Source organism: Triticum dicoccoides, chromosome 5B (genome assembly GCF_002162155.2).
Source record: "Triticum dicoccoides isolate Atlit2015 ecotype Zavitan chromosome 5B, WEW_v2.0, whole genome shotgun sequence".
In the NCBI taxonomy this organism is placed as follows: domain Eukaryota; kingdom Viridiplantae; phylum Streptophyta; class Magnoliopsida; order Poales; family Poaceae; genus Triticum; species Triticum dicoccoides.
The window spans coordinates 58,135,845-58,154,106 of NC_041389.1; the positions used below are offsets into that span (position 1 = coordinate 58,135,845).

At 45.1% G+C, this 18,262-nt stretch overlaps 1 protein-coding gene across 1 annotated transcript in view; it reads right to left on the reverse strand.

The window, feature by feature from the left end:
• LOC119305214 (7-deoxyloganetin glucosyltransferase-like) overlaps positions 1–18,262 on the reverse strand; it is a 38,069-nt gene that overhangs the window by 19,348 nt on the left and 459 nt on the right. The window contains exon 2 of the mRNA XM_037581795.1: positions 15,191–15,198. Coding sequence (XP_037437692.1) covers positions 15,191–15,198 — 8 coding nt within the window. The remainder of the gene's footprint in view (positions 1–15,190; positions 15,199–18,262) is intronic.

The window sequence follows — 18,262 nt, forward strand, 5'->3', positions numbered from 1 at the left end:
GCCATTCTGTCCTTTAGACCATCCATTCATCAAAATACAATAAGGGCAACTAGCTTAAGTTTAGTATCAATCACAGTTCATGACAATTTTTTCTGCGGCAAATGGAAATTTGATTCCGATTGATTCATGGCAAATCAAAGAAAAAGACATATTTTTTTAAAAATACAAATTGTTCTGTTGAAGCATCAACAGTTCAATCAACATATGACTGGACAATCCTTTCTACCACAAACAGACAATCAATCCTTGTTGTCTTATGGTGAACGCAAAGGAAAAGGCATATTTTTGAATTATCAAATGTTCAACTTCAGCACCAACAATCCAAGTAACATATGGACAGAAGGTATACAAAAAAATGGTCGTCAGGGAAATATTACCTCCAAGAACTGTGCAAAGATTAGTCAAGAAGTGTGGAAATGACACATGGCGCTCCATGAAGGCGAGCTGTAAAAGGAATGGATGCCAAATTATGCCAAGAAAATGTTGTACACGAGTCAATAGGTGCAAAACAACAAAATAGAGCCAGCATAGCATTATCTTGCCAGATGCAGATAATTCAAATAGGTACTTTAACAGGCAAAATGTTATAAAAACATGACATCAAGAGCTTATATCTGAACACTCTCAGTACTTCTGAAATGCTATATCACAGGGAACATCTTGATAATTGGCCTTTTGCGAAACTCATCAAACTAACAAAAAAAGAGTAAAAATTTCCATAAATGAATACAACACAGCTAAACCTCGGTTTATGATACAGAAAACAAACATGGGAAAGAGACAAGTCACCTTGGTTGGTGGTGGTGGTGTTCACCTTGAACCCCTGCAACAGCAGATTCTTCCTGACCGACCATCTTCACACAATTAGTAAGACCAATAGCCAGCACTAGTATACATACTAGTCCATCTGCTACAGGGAAAAAAAGAATGGTTGGTTGTAGGTAACTTGTGTGTTACAGTATATTTGATAGTAAACTTGAAGCAACCGACGTCGCCGGAAAAAATGCAAATAATCTAGATGAGGGAATTAGCAGTGTAAATCATAATAAACACATCACTCAGATGTGCTCCTACTAATTCACCTGTCAAAACTTGAGAATGCTATTAACACACACATATGAAGCAATCGTCATTGACAGGCAACAAAGTAGGCAAGCTCAGGTTTCTTTGTTCCTGAGAAAACTGCTCCTAAGAGAGAGAACATGCACTCCGCACCTAAAATAGGTATAAATGAACAGGCATACATGTATTGCTTGCTATATGAGTGACATCCCTATATTTTGCTTCATGCTTTCAATCACAGCACAACACATATAAGAAAACATAATCCAAACAGGGAAACCACTACACAACCAACATCAGTTCTTAATTCTGATAACCAATTGGCATTTCACAATAAAGTGATAATAGTCCAGAACTGAATAAAACGGATATCATTTTGTGTAGTAACTAGAAAAATTTGCTAGTATGAGAGAGACACTCATTTAGAGCAGGGAAGCAAGCTAATGACAGAGGACTCACCTTGTGCAGGGCGTCATCATGGTCGAGGTGGTCGGACTCGACGGTGTCCTCCTCGTCAGCTTGGGCATGGGGTCCCAGTCGTCGATGAAGTGTGCCTGCTGCTGCTCCAAATCAAACAAACAAAATAGTTTAGTGCACCAAGAATGGTTGGCTGTATGTAACTTGCGAGTTAACTTGAAGCAATCCTCATCGCAGGAAACAAAAGCAAATAATCTAGGTGAGGTAATTAACAGTGCAGATCACAATAGCCACATCTATCACATGTGCTCCTACTGCTTCACTTGTCAAGACTTCAGATTATTATTCACACACACACACACAGGCATATGCCTGCCGTTGACAAGTAACAAAATAAGAAAATGGAGGCTTCTTTGTTCCTCTAAGAACACAAGACAAGACAAAATTATGCTATAGCTACAGTGAGCGCAAGCCACATTGGTAAGTACTACTACCATAAAGAAAAAGAGTCTGACATTATCTCTCAAAGGTACACCACATTTCGTATTTTTGAATTACTTATACTTGGTAGAAACAAGCATGGACTCAAACCATTATGTACAAATGCACCTCATTATTTTTATTATGAAACCCACACTACTGAAAGATCAAAAACAGTACTCCCTCTGATCCATATTAATTGACTTTGTACTAAATCAGCGTCAATTAATATGGACCCGAGGGAGTAGCATAATATTGATCACACAGCTACTGAACCTATGACAAACCACTTATTTATGCAACAAAAATAACTGAAGTAGCATGGCATTAATGCACCTGATTTCAGAATTTAACAGACTACTGCTTATGATAACTCAACATAGAGAAAAGAAAACTAATGCACCAGGTTCCGGTGATAACTCAACTCTTATGAGCACTCTACTTTATGAACATATTTGAAGACTTTGGAAAGATTCACAAATCAAACAAACTATATGACACATGTATGGCTGTACCTAGCTAGTTAACTAGTTCAACACCCGTCCTCCTCGACAGGCATGGTGATCACACAAACTTGCATACAAAACAAGTTAAGGCAGCAAAAACAACATGTCCATCAATCAGGCCCTGGCCGCAAACAACCCACACAACCTCAACATCACATTCAGTGGCCAAACCAAAACGACAAAGCTCAGATGTGGAAAATTTGGCTTGTAACCTAAGCACGACGTCCTACATAGCAAAGGCCATGCCCACAATGGTAACCGAGTCGTTTTACTAGGTAAGAGCAACCATTAGCTAGCAGTTAGCACATGATTTACCGAGAGTCATCAAAGCCAAACCCAAAACATATGCAACCATGGCAGCATGCGACGAGTGAACTGAAACCAACAGGGGGGAGTGAGACGGGTCACCTTGGTTGATGGTCATGATGTTGACCTTGAACCCCCATGCAGCAACAACTTCTCCTTGGCCGGCCCTCTTCACAAGCGGTAAGACAATAGCCAGCACTAGTATACATACTAGCTTAGTCCATCTGCTACAAGGAAAAGAAAAAAGAATGGTTGGCTGTAGGTAACTTGCGAGTTACAGTATTTTTTATATTACACTTGAAGTAACCGTCGTCGCCGGAAAAAATGCAGATCTCAATAGACACAACTATATCATGTGATCCTACTGCTTCATTTGTCAAAACTTGAGACTAATATTAACAAACACATATGGACCAATGGTCATTGAGAAGTAACAAATTAAGCAAGCTCAGGTTTCATTGTCCCTGAGAAAACTGCTCCAAAGAGAGAAGAACATGCACTGTTAAATTACCTAATAAATGAACAGACATACATGTATTGCTTGCTACAGGAGCATCATTTCTACATTTTGTTTTATGTTTTCACACAACACAACACGGAAAACAAGGAAAATGAATCCAAACAGGGAAACCACTACACAACCAACATCAGTTTTTATAAACAATTGACATTCAATATCAAAGTGATACTCGTACATAACTGGATAAAATGGATGTCATTTTTGTGCAAAGTCCACGAATGCCATCAATATATCATCCACTATAGCAACAAGCAAATTCTGCAGAATGGTCCTGGACGCAATCAGCAGAGAGAGAGAGAGAGAGAGAGAGAGAGAGAGAGAGAGAGAGAGAGAGAGATTTTGCAAACCACCTACGTCTTGGATCACTACTCTAGTGATCTAAACGGTCAGAGGGAGTACTTTAGTTACTGTCAATTGCTCAAACAGAACAACAGCCGCTCCATACCAACAACGACTAACAAGAGAGGCAAACTTAAACCTTGATGAAGCCATGCTTGTTGCTCCTACCCCAGGTCTTCTCAAACTTCCTTCCCTTGATGTACAGCTTGGTGTTGTTGCGAGGCACGCCAGGAGCCTTGCCAAAGTGCCTTACCGCCTCACAGGCATTCTTGGGTCAACTCAAGAGGATCTGCAAATGCACACATTTGCAAATAAGAGTCCATTCACAACACTACTGGAAGGACTACTAACACAAATAACTGAAGTGTGTTCCTGGAATTAAATTTAGAAGTACACCTCAACTGCACACCGCTGCCGCCGCATTCTTGCATGAAAAAAAAACCCAACTGAGAGCAAGAGCAGCTCAGACAAACACATCATCAAACAGTGGAGACCCATCATCAATTCTAACAAAAAGTAACGAGAAAAGGGCAAATGCCTTAACGTAACCCAACTATAGCAATGGTAACAATAAACTTCCAATTAAAAAAGCTTATGTGGAAACAATGATCATTCTAGGAGTGGAAATAAGCAACATTGCACAGTGTCAACCATTAAAATCCAAACCCAAAAGAATGCACCAGTTCATCCCTTAATCTCTGAAGTAGGGGGGGATAAAGAAGTATCATAAGAATCAATATCTATTCTTTTCAGCATGAGAGAATTCTACTTCAGACATATGTAGCATAGTTCCTATGTCTCAGCAAGTACTACCTATACAGTGCTCAAACAAAACAATAGTCGCTCCACACCAACAACGACTAAGATATAGGCTGACTTAAATCTTGAAGCCACGGCTGTTCCTCCTTACCACGAGCCTTCTCAAACTTCCTTTCCTTGGAGTGGCGTAAGGTTTGGTGTGGCTGTGCGACACACCAGGATCCTTACCAAAATGACTCACGGGCATTCTTGGGTCCCCTTGAGAGGATCTGCAGATGCACACATTTACAAATATAAGAGTCCATTCCCAAGACAACTCGAAGGACTACTAACACAAATAGCTGAATTATATTTCTAGAATTAGATTTAAAAGTGCACTTCAACTGCAACCACTGCATAATAGTAACGGGAAATCATGTTCTGAAACTAGTGTGCTCGGATTAACGCTTAGCCCATATCACAAATGACTCACAAAGGGAAGTTTTGGGATTACAATACAATAATGGTGATATGTCAGGATTAAGCACTCATTATCATAGAACCACTCAGTCGAATGTTATTACATACTAGAACTGCAGAATCATTCATCTTGTTGTTATCTTCAACACCCATGAACAGACATAATAATTTGGGTTATAATATAAGATGAGAGAATATTAATTCGGCATGGTTAGTTAGTTTAAAGGATAGTAAAATAAAGAATTGTGAGCTCTTAAATAAGGTGCCTATCAGACCTACCAAGTGACATTCACGACTTGCACATTCCTGTGTGTGTTTCTTTTTCTTCACTAGTCATCTATTAACAAAGAACATGTTATAAAACATGAGCAATAGAAGATTTGTATATTCTCATTCCGGTTCTGCTACCATATCTATGTATCAGGCTAGATTAACAGGTAAATAGCTAGCAGTGCTCCCGCTTTTTTCCTGGGTGCAACAGCTGATTTGTCCTTTGTAAACATATAATTGAGTTACTTGAAATTTTTTTTGAGAAACTTTGAGTTACTTGAATTTATTTTACTGACAACGGATAAATACTACTATGACCATGCAGAAGTGCAGTTTAGAGCTCAATTCAAAGTTTTCGAGAAAAATAATGGAGAGAGCAATGTTTGAAGAACAGGAAGACAGCGGTCTAGTTGTTTTGTGCGATAGCAGTCAGGTAGGTCTACAGTCTAGTTACATCACACAGCACACCAAATATATCACTTATCGTTGACACAAAACACGCGCGGTCGTTGTACAAACTGATTCATGTATGACCAAAAATCACAGAAAAATGAATCATCTTGGAACCAACAATTGTTCTTTGTGTAGTGTTGCACAGTAATGAAGTTTACCATGGCGCGATGGCAATATTTTACAAGGAGATCAAGGTCGCCTCGCTAACAGGCATCCAAAAGGGAAACTCCTTAAAACGTAAAAGCAGATCAGATTGCACTACATAATACTAACTACAGAGTGTGGTGGCCAAGGCTCAGCTGCGCATGCGGAGGCGCACAGGGATTCCAGTAGTGAATCTAGGTAGTACTGCTTCACTGAAAACAACACACAAAGCACGCATTGTAACACTAAATCATCACAATTGTATATTCACGAATCCCAGTTGTTGTCTTAACCAGCCAATAACAAACACATTGAAACTTCACCAGGTGAAAATACATAACAGAAATTCTTACTAAGAGTTATCAAGACTACAAACACATACATATACATATATGCTGCAGGATTAAGCGTCATTATCACAAAAAACAGAGTGTGTTCTCAGGAGAACACAAATACACATTATGCGATCTCAGGATTAAGCACTTATTATCATAGAATAACTCTGCTTGGACGTTATTACATACTAGAACTGCAGAATCATTCATCTTGTTGTGATCTTCAACACTCATGGATAGACACAATGATTTGGATTAGATATAAGATGTGAGAAAATTTAACAACAAATATTAATTTCGGTAGGTTTAGTTAGTTTAAAAGATATTAAAATAAAGTATTCTGAGATACGAAATCAGTGCCTATTAGACCTACCAAGTGACATTCATGACTTGCACATTCCTGTGTGTATTTTTCTCCTTCACTGGTCATCTAATGACAAAGTACGTGTTTTGACAACATGAGCAATAAAATATTTGTGTACGCTCATTCCGGTTCTGCTACCGTATCTATGTATCATGCTATATGAGAGGTAAACAGCTAGCGGGGCTCCCGTTCTTATCCTGGATTGCAATGACTGATTTGTCCTTTGTCAACATATAATTGAGTTACTTAAAAAAATTTACAGACAAACGATTAATACTACCATGACCATGCAGAAGTGCAGTTTAGAGCTCAATCTCAAAGTCTAAGAGAAAATAAAACAGAGAGCAATTTTTGAAGAACAGGGTCTAGTTAATTTGGGTGATAGCACTAAGGTCTACAGTCTAGTTACATGAGAAAAGACACGCCAAATTTATCATTCATCATTGACAGAAAACAAGTGCAATCATCGTAAAAACTGATACCTATATGATCCAATTCACAGCAAAATGAATTGTCTTGGAACCACAAATTGTTCTTCGTGTACTGTTGGACAGTAGTAATTAAGTATACCATAGCTTGATGGTTGTGGGCACACAAATCATGAGAAAAGGAGTGGAGAAGCTGAGTAGCTTACCTATGCCGTAGTAAAAGAAGAACGGCCATCCGAGGCGCAGGGGGAGCCACAAGGGGGAGCGTGCTTATGTGTGAGCTGAGCCACAAAACGGAGCTCCCTCTTCTTATCCAGCTCTTCAACACGCCCTTGAGCACGCTTGTGAGGGACCTCCAGTGGGTGGTGAAGATCAAGGTGTGAGTCCACTGAGAGTATCAAAGTTTGAATTAGAAATGTTAGTTGCTGATTAGACAAGAGGCCATGCATTGCAAGCAGTAAATATGTTAACGGGTTGAAAAGAAAACTACTTCCTGCAATTTCAAAGGACATGATAAACATAAACATAGAGAGAGAAGCCATGCAACTTATTATCCTGTACAAAAGCCGGAGGAGCTCAGTCTGAAGTATTTCTCCTATACCTTAATATTCTACTCCCTCCATCCCATAATATAAGAACGTTTTGCAAGATGTTTCAGCTTGCAAAACGATGTTGCATTATGGGACGGAGGGAGTATTACAGTTGCTTAAAGCTGCACAGTTGATGTTTTGATGTGAGATTCATTGAGATTGAACAATGGATATTATCGCTAAACAAGAGCATCACATTGATCTTTTCCAGACAATCAATCCCGCAATTGATTCAATAATAATCAGGAAGTAGGTGGTGCTCAAAACATAAGTATCTATAGATGCAAAATTGATCAATTAGCTTGATTGGGAAGTGTCCTGAACCTAAGGATTCCACCAAACAAGAGAAACGCCAATAGGCTAGAGCTCATTTTACAAAAGTAAGTGTAAACCTTGAGCTTATTCCTTCAACCTATGCAGAAGGTTAAGACCCTCAATATAACACGAGAGAATCAGAACACTAGCAGTTATAGTTCATGTTGGAGGTCTGCCTAGACTCTGAAACTTATGAAGGAAAAAAAGCAATGAACTTCAGTTGACATACATCATTCAGAATGTAGAAGATTTCTCCTTGCGAAACATGAAACGACAATGGAAAGGGAATGCCAGCTGTAAAACATAACATCATTCACACGATAAAAATGTTATCAAACTAGCTGTGGTGTGAGAGGGAACTAGCAGAGTGAGGCAACATTGAACATCCTGCGGCAGCAATCGAAGCACTCAATATTTCTGCACTGTACTAGTACTACTAACTATGGCATGCAGTGTACTAGTAAAAACGTATTGCAAATCAAAGATGACATGGGTGGAGGCAGACCTAGACTCACCTAACCTATGGTCTCTGTCGGTCGTCGTGGAGGTTGACGCCATGGGTGCGTTGAGGATGGTCCTCGACCTTGTGCTCCTAGGCAGAAGTGGTCGATGCGTTTGCTCCTGCCCAGATTACTTACATACACCGGTGCACAGATTTCAGAATCGAAACCAAATCAGAGATGCAAGAGAGGGAGAGGGAGAGGGAGAGGGCTTACCTGAAGGAGGAGGCTTTGCTGCGGACGAGGAATAGGACGGGGTCATGCGCGACTTGAGCTCGCGCGGCGAGAGCCACCGACGCCGGTGAAGGCGAGCAGGGGCGACGACGGAAAGGACGGGCGAGTTGAGCAAGGTGGCCTCCGGCAACATGTTGCGGGGAGGGAGCCAACCACCGTCCTTGACGACGGCGCTGGCGGATCTGGGAGGGAGCGCCGCTGACCTGGTCGCTCGCTCCATCTCCCCCTCGCCTTCGCTTCTCTTCTCTTCTCTTCTCCTCGGATAAGGGGAGGGGAGGGGAGGGCGGCGGCGATGCGGGAGAGAGCGGCGGCGGCGGCGATGTGGTGGACGCGGAGAGGTCGGGGGAGAAACGTCGGTGGGTGGGTGAGTGGGGAGATGATTCCGGTGGTCGCTGGCTCCCTCTCATTGGTCAATCCAGACGTGCCACGGATCCATGTCCGTCTTCACTAAGATCTCAACCGTTTATCCACATCCGACGGAACACAGACGGCCCGCTGTTTGAGGAGAGAACGGGAGCAATAAATGAGCCGGGTAGGGAGGTGGGAATTGGTTGAGGGAGCCGAAGGGACACACGGTGTAGATGCACGCGTAGGGTGGCGAGGACGTTGGCTTCTAGCTAGGTCGTCCAAGGTGTTCGAGGATGAGCCCGTTGGCCTCCACCATGCTGAAAACGAGGCCAAAATCGTTCGAGTCGGTTGAGCGGACGAAGCTGGACATGCATGTCTCCGAGCCTGATCCAATCGATGAGCGTCCTACTCAGGTGTCCGTTCGTCAAACAGGGGCCGTGGCCCTTCGACGCTAAGTTGCTGGACTTCATCCGTCCTATTGCCGTTGTCGTCCAAGGCTAGCTAGGTTGCTCGAGTAGTTAAATAGTGTCCATCGCAAAAAAAAAGATCGACAGATAGTGTTATAGCAATAACTCTCCTACTCAAGGTCCCGCCCATATCCTATATGGCACATCACATGAATGGTTAACAAAAGTCAATGCCAGTCAACACAAGTTAAGGAAGTCAACAAGACTCCAAGCAAGCTCTCATGGTTCCAAGCAAGCCACTCGTCAACTAAAGCCGAAGTAAGGCTTCATGGTCCATGATGCGAGTATTTGGGCGGGTGGCTTTCAAGCGACGCATATCAGGCGGAAAACACATGGTGCGAGAAATTTGGTGGGAAACGTTCAGGCGGGAAACACACGGTGGGAAAACATATCAAGAGGTAGTACGTACGAGTGCATGCACGCATGGCTTCAATTTTCCATGTCGATCAAACGAAAACCAACATATGCTTTGTTTTTCCAGAACAATGGATGCATGCATGTCGATTATCAACCTGATACACTAAGACAGGGGCACAAGCTTGCACGCATGCCCCTTCTCCCCGCCCGCCAGCCCGGCTGCACTTCCGTACACGCCACCCCCTCCCCCGCCTGAGCCGGTGTGGTGGGCCGCACTCAGTGCGGTCTCTTAGACTAGCCACAGTGGGAGTAACTTCGGTAGTAACATCGAGTCCAACTCAGCAAATTTGCTTATGTGGCAATGAGTTAATGAGGAGAGATGTAGTACTAGTAACTTAGCTAGTTGCTGTAACATCACATGTCCCAATGCAATATGAGTCTATAACCTAATAAATGAAGCTTTGTATGTTACCACACTTATGTTACTAGTGTATGTTACTATGCATTGTGGCTAGTCTTAGTTTTTATTCTGAGTCCCTCCATCATTGCGCGTAGGTTGTCGCCCCCTCATGTAGCCCCGTCTCCTTCTCTCATACACCTAGGACCTCGCTGCCAACCGTATGGCAGAGGAGAGGGGCGGTACAACAAATCTGTTGGTCGGTTCGCTTTATCTGAAATCCGACACTCGGTTTTGTAGCTTAGGAACCACACAACTTGCTTGTAGCTTAGGAACTCAAATTCCTCATTGTGACGTCTTTGTTAATTCTGGGAAGAATTAATAATACTAGTGATCATTGGAATAGTTTTTTAGTTGCTTTTTCAGTAGGATAACAAAAATGTTATTTCGGGGAAAAGGAGTATACATACCTCAACAAGTTGTGTGATCATGGAATCCTAGGGGCTCTATCATTTCCAACTCATTTCACAATGAAGGCCACGTCGTTCTCTCTCTCTCTCCCAACCCAAATGGATGTACTCGGTGATACATGGGAGAAACTCTAGGAGATTCCTTAAAACTCGAGCCTTTATAATGGTTTTGAAGGGACCTTTAGAAAGAAAGGAAACTCTAGAGCAACTTGGCAAAGTCATATTCCCTAAATCTGCAACCACTATCATTCTAGTGCTCGAGACTGGTAGATGTACTGGGCTATCTAGCGCATGAGGTGCGCCATCGACACGTCGACCTTTCCATTTTTGGAAAGTCACGCATGATCACACTTTCCAGTTCTGGATTTTGTCCCTTTTGACATGTTTCAAAAATCCATGCGTACACTTCAAAAAATGCTTGTGGCAACTTAACAAAAATTCAGTTGGAAATGTCAAACTCTCGGGATCTTTTTTTGGGAGTACTTTTTAGACTTTCAAACTTTAAGAATGTTGAAAAATCTGAAACCTCAACTTTCAACAGTTTGAACTCTTAAACTTTCAGTTTTTTAGAACTTCACGGGAGGTGAGGGCCAAGACGCCTCCACCCTGCACCTGGCCGTAGCATCAACTTCCTTCCTCTCATTCGCTGGCGTCAGCTTGGGGATTGTAGATCGTGGGAATCAAGTAGCAAACGCAGCGGGGGACGACCGGGAGTAGTAAGCCGCTAGCTATGATTACCATCCAAATTCGAATCAACTTATACGAGTATATACTTCCTCCGTACGAAAAAACTTGTCATCAAAATTGACAAAAATAGATGTATTTAAAACTAAAATACATCTAGATACATCCCCTTTTATCCATTTTGATGACAAGTATTTCCGGGCGGAGGGAGTAGTTAGCACTAACGGGCAAGTAGCAAAACACACATATATATACACGAATCTCGCGACAAACATACGGCTTCCGATCCTATATACAATACAGTATTCCCTCTGTTTCTCTTTAGTTTGCATATAAGTTTTGGTCAAAGTCAAATTTTGTAAAGTTTGACTAACTTTATAGCAAAAAAATATCAACATCTATTATTCTAAAGTTATATGTTATGAAAATGAATTCATCATGCATATAATAATATTGATTTTATAGTGCGAATGTTGATATATTTTCCTACAAAACTAGTCAAACTTTAAAAAGAAACCGAGGAAGTACAAAATAGACTTTTTAATACAGTAGAAGAATAGAAATCCCGTATCTCTCTCTCGGGCGCGTGTGCATGTGTGTGCTACTGTAGCTGTAGGTTTGATTAGATTATTAGATTTGGAGATGGATCGCTGATGTACGATACGATTCATCAGAGGGCCGCCGGGGAGGAGATGGTGCCACGGAGGAGCCATTAGTTCATGCCGCCGTCCGGACGCGGGAAAGACGTACGGGCACACCGACAATTCCTTAGCCAGGCTCGATCTGCAGGTTGGTTTACATCGATCGCGATTCTCGCCGCCGATGGAGCGCATGCATCATATGCATGCATGGACGTGCACGGCGGGGTATGTACGGTCCCCCGACCGGAGGGAGAGGTTGGGAGTTCTTGCGCGCGGTGGCTTTTGGGTACGTGCTCCGTTCACCGAACTCGGAGGTCGAGTCGAACGAACGACGGAGGAGCACCGGAGGCGTCCGACGGTGGCAACCAAATCGCCATGGCCGGAACTGGGGAACCTCCGCAGCGGGTGGATTTGTGAGTCGAGAACTCTGAGAGTTTGACCCTGTCGAGGAGTGAGTAGACCGTGGCCGTGGTCGATCACCGGGCAGCTTCATGTCATGTCGGCGCGCGGAATGGGAGAAAAGGTTGCTGCTTTGCTCGGAATTCGAACCGGCCGGAGTCGACGGCGGACGTGGTGGTCCGGGAGGGTGCGGAACGGCGGGGAGGGAGGTCCGGCTGGAGGTGGAGCCGCCGATGGCATGTAGATTCCTTCCGAATGAGGAGGAGGAGGAGGAGATGGGGCCGCGGCCACGGCGGAGCCATGCCGGAGGCAGGGAAGACGACCAACGATTCCTTGGCTGTTGGTTGAGTGAAATTAATAATCAGGGCGGCGACGATCCATATGGCGCCGTTTTGGTCGCCGATCACATCATAGTAGCGTGCACTAGGTGCGCGCGGCTGGCACCATCGCCGGCGTAGACATGTGCAGTTGGGAGAACGATTGTCGCCGCCGTACGTCTTGGGCGCCGATGGAGCACATGCACATGCATGCATGGACGTGCACGGCCACGGCGTGGTATGTACGGCCCCCGGAGGGAGAGGTTGGGATGGGAGCTCTGGCGGTGGCTTTTGGGGTACGGGCTCCGTCGACCGAAATCACCATGGCCGGAACCGGGGAAGGTAGCTACTAGCTAGGCTCCCTCCGCGGCAGGTGGATTTCTGAAAGGTCGGGCAACGGCGACGGTCGTGCTTCAAGTGGGAGACGGCGACGCGCAGAATGGGAGAAAGGTTGCTGCCTGGCTCGGGCTCGGAATTCGAGTCTGAATCGACGGCGGCCGTGTTGGTCGGTCGATTGGGTGGTGGTCCGGGACCGTGAGGCTTGAGGACTCGCGCGCGGATGGCAGCGTGAGGCTACGGCAGGCGATTGAGGTCTCCTCGCCGTCGCCAGCGCCGGCGTGGGAAGTAGGAGAGGTTGGGGTCGTGGGGAAAATTAAAGAAAGAGGAGATGTGGAGTTTGCGCTCGCTCGCAACGGAGAAGAGAATTAAAGGGTGTTTGTTTCCAGGGACTTATTGGCTTAGGGACTTAAAAAAGTCCCTATAAGTCCCATCTAAACTAAATAGGAGGGACTTATAGGGACTTAAAGTTGGCAGTTGGGACTTATGAAATAAGACTCTCAAGGAGGGACTTATATGGACTTATAATTATAATATGGTCTTATAGGGACTTATAAGTCTCAGTAACCAAAAAGATAGAGACTTTTTAGGGACTTAGGACTAAAAAAAATCCTAGGACCAAACAGGGCCTTAGAAGAGAAGAAGAAGAAGAAAAGGGAATGCAAGGGAAGGAAGCGTGCCATCCATCGACTCGCTCGTTTCAGTGCACGCGAGCGCGTCTCCATAAGATCGTTTCCATCCATCCATCCAACCGCTCTCTCTGTCCTGTCCTGCTCGGAAACCAGCCATACTCATAATACTACCAAGTTACCAAGTAAGTGAATAGGGTACGAGGAGTGGCTTACAGGGAATACTTTATTGGCATCACCGATGCAGTTGCAGACGGAGCCGGACTGACCCCGATAAAAGATCCTGATCGATCAGTCAAACTCCTCAAGCTTCAGTATTGACAGAGCCGAGCTCTTTGACCATGCTCCGCAGATTCTCCCAGGACACCCCGCCGGGCGCCGCGGCCTCCTCCGCGTTGACCTTCCACCCAGCCGTGCTCCCCCACATGTCCTCCGCCTTCATCGCATGCCTGACGTGGCTAGCCACCTGCTCCCTCCTCACCTCGTCGTCAAGCCGGACGCCCACACCCCACACCTCGCAGGCGTACTTGCAGTTGGTGTACTGGTCGACGAACCCCGACCAGCACACCATCAGCACTCCGGCAGCCACGCTCTCGCAGGTCGAGTTCCACCCGTTATGCGTCAGGAAGCACCCCACGGCCGGGTGCCCTAGCACCTGATCCTGCGGGCACCACGTGGTCAGGAAGCACCGCCCTGCAGTCGCCGCGACGAGGTTGTCCCAGATGGACCAGAGAAACGGTTGGCCACTGGCGGCGAGGCCCCACGCGAACTCGGCGAGCTGGTCGGTGGAGAGGACCGTAAGGCTGCCAAAGTTGGCGTACACGATGGAGCCCGGTTGTTGCGTGCCCAACCACGCGGGGCACTCGTTGTCCTGCTTCCACAGGCCCAGGCCGCTGGCGGAGCCGGAGGCGTCGTCGTCCCTTGGCCTTAGGTGGTGGTTGAGGAGGGGGCCTAGGGGACCGACAGTGTAGATGCGCGGGTATTCGGCGCGGAGAGCGGCGAGGACGTCGGCTTCTAGGTCGTCGAAGGTGTTGAGGATGAGCGCGCCGGCCTTGGTGCAGCCGTTGGCCTCCACGATGTTGAAACGGAGGCCAAAATCGTCCGGGTCGGTCGTGCAGACGAAGCTGGAGGTGTCTCCGAGCCTGATCCGCGGCATGCCCGGGATCCAGTCGATGACCGTTCTACTCAGGTGTCCGTTCGTCAAGCAGCTCTCGTCTGCAAACATACGTATGTAATAACAGTACAAACAATGAAACAAATACTAGTAAGTTTACTGTAAGTTGCTAAAAAAACAAAGGTTTGCCAAGTTGCTCGAAAATTTATAATAAGTCAATATTTTATTATTTTTTAAATAAATTAAGGCAATGTTTCGAGGCAAAGAGTTGTAAAAATCACATTGAGTTTTGAGAAACGGATTTTTTTATTGTTTCTCAATTGGAGCATGCAAAAACTCCAAACCAAACTAGATCAACGCACCCTACACTCTTAGCACCTAGGAGATCGACAAGTGGACAGAAGGAGCTAGCCTGACTCGGGGAAGACATCACAAATAAGCGCCGAAGATGGAGTGCATTGCATCCCGGATGCCCATGCTCACAACACCAACCAACACATGACAACACGGCGCCCCAAGCCTCGCCGCCGAGGCAAAAGAGGCAACCCACACCAGCTACTCCTCCGGAAGACACCTGAGCACCCAAGCAGCATCTCCAAGGAGAGGACGACGCCATGGCGCCAACGCTGCATGGCCCGGCAAACCGAGCCTAAGGTTTCCCCCGGTGCCTGATCAGGGGATGGACATGGCCATGACAATGCCTCCAGGGAGGAGACGAAGCCCACAAGGCGTCGTTGTTGCCCGCGGCCACAACAACCCACATGTTTCTCTTCGGCCATGTTCATCAAGTTTCGATACTATGCCTTTATAATCTCTCGAAACCTCCAAAAAGATTTATTGAGCAATTTTTTCACCGTCACCAACCCATGTTCCACAACAATCTAATCTAGAGCTATTTTTGATACCTTGTCAGACTAGGAATTCACCGTTGGAGCTATCTTCATCAACACCGTTGGAGTTATCTTCATCAACCCATTTTCCTATATATATATATATATATATAAAGAGAGAGAGAGAGAGAGAATGAGAGAGAGAGAGAGAGGAGTTGGACCTCATCGTCGTGAGTCCCGATGTAAAATATCCCTCATCGCGGGATTATTGAGAATTCATCTCAAAGGGGCGGAAGTCCCGACTTACAAGGCCACACGTACCACTCAATCTGCTCAACAACAGTACAATGTATGACTAAGTGCATAATCAGGATCTCCCGTGGAGATTTTAGATAAAAGGCATGCGCGCGACTTTATAGATAAAGACACCAGACAGAGTTCGAACACTAACAACCAACGAAACAGACAGATGAAATGTTGCCCCAAACGCGGGCTCACCCGAAGTTTAAAGGAAAGATACATGGCTCCCAGGCCAGCACACGTACGGCACACAGGCCGGAGGAACTAAGAATGACATAGCCAGCAACTAGTCAACGCCAAAGCAACTAAGCAACATGCTCCTGTCTGGCTAGGGAAGACGCCGAGGCCCACACTTTAGATATCAGGAGATCAAGAGCATCCCAGTCCTCCGTCTTAGTCAATGATCTCCAATGCTACAGGAACATACATGATTTAAATAAGCAATCGGCGGGCTTAGCAGGGAAAACATGGTCGATGGTAAATTTTATTCCTAGTCGTCCATAAAGGCCAGCACATAGCTCCAAGGCCAACCCAGAAGACCCTTTTAGAAACGCCAGTCAAAGAATTAGCAAGGGCCCGAATCTTAGAGAAGGATGAGGGGTCCCATGAGACCTGGAGCCAGGATCTAACACATCTCCAGACCAACTTGGCCAAAACACAGTGGAAAAAAATATGATTCGTGTCCTCCAAAGCACCGTAGTGGGCGCAGAAATCCGATCCCGGGCCATTCCTCTTATGGACCTGGTCCGCCGCGGGCAAACGCCCTCGAAAAGCTTGCCACATGAAGATCTTCACCTTTGGGGGAATACGAGCCCGCCAAACCAGATTAAATCTGTTGGTGGGAGATCCGCCAACAAGCTTTGAATATAAATACTTAACCGAAAAATGAACTAAAGAGGTATGGGGCTAGACCACCGAGTCCACGTTCTCCAAGAGCGTAGGGAAGAAAACAGTAAGTCTTTGCCAATCTTCAAAATCTACATGAGATAGGGAATGACAAAAAGACCAAGTCCCAATTATTAGCCGAGAGCTCGGCGATTGAGATGTTTGGGTTGGGACAATAGGAAAAGAGTGTGGGAAAACTCACAGACAGAGGTGAGTCTCCACACCACCAATCAAGCCAGAAGCAAACAGAGGAGCCGTCCCCGACAACAAACTTAACATGGGCCAAAAACAAAGGCCTAACTTTGACCAAATCCTTTCAGAATTGTGAGCCTCCGTGCGCAGAAGCAAACAACGGGATAGAAAGAGGGAAGTACATAGCTTGAAGGATAGAGAACCATAAGGATCCAACTCCTGTTGTCATAATTTTTCACCACCATGTAATCAGTAGGCATTTATTCATGATGGTAGTGTTAATAATGCCCAACCCCCAAAGGTTTTTTGGTCTACACATAAGTTTCCACCTGACAAATCTGTATTTGCGCCTATTGTCTGCCACATTCTAGTAGAAAACACCTCTATGCTTATGAAAGCATGTGTGCGTGCCAACCGAGAGCAGATAGAAGCATATGAAAAACATTGGTAAGGAGGATAAGCAAGCGTTGATCAGCGCCACTTTCCCAGCATTAGTATTGTATCTATCTCGCCAAAGGAGGACCCTATTGCCCACTTTAGCCACGGCAGGAGCAAATTCATTCTCATAAAGCATATCAGGGGAGATAGGGAGGCCCAGATATTTAAACAGGAAAGGTCCCAGCTTACAATTGAGGAGGTGGGCCACCCTTAAGGCCTCGATATTATCCACACCAGTAACTATGACCTCACTTTTAGAGAAGTTAATTTTGAGACCCGACAGTGCCTTGAATCACAGAAGAATAAACTTGAGGTGAGCGATGCAGGAATCATTTAGGTCTACCATAATGATAGTGTCATCCGCATATTGGAGATGAGTGACCCCTTCAGCATCGATCTTTTTTGATATAAATTGGTTCGAGGTGTTACCTTTGAGTGGCACGTAGACTCTTTCCGTTAGCTCCCGGACCGCTGGCTCGTGGCGGCAGACAGCCTGAGGTCGTAGTCCTCGACGTCCCGGTCAAGGTTTTGGATCCCAAGTGGACATTTTTTCTCGAGGGGCACCGGAATTTGCGGTTACCATGGTAACCACGAAACACCGGAAAAAATTCAAACGAAATTTGAAATTAAATTTTGAATTCAAATATTTTTGAAATCGATATAGATAAAGGTTTAACTCCCAAAGTTATCACTTATCTACTCCTGGCGTAGTGGCTATTCAAGCCGAACTCCCCGTTGCTAAAAGGTCACGAGTTCGACACCTGTCCAGTCCAACAAATTTCTATCTTTTTTTAACTTTTGCATATTAAAAAGAAATTAAAAAGCGTGTGTCAAGATTCGAACCCACAACATGCTGTTGAGGAAAGGCTGGCGTTGCACTAGGCCACGACCACTTTCGTTAAAATAGAAGAGATGGCCTTTATTTAACTACACTCTGAGCGTTTGAATTCAAAATTTTCGAGATTTTTTGCCCGGTA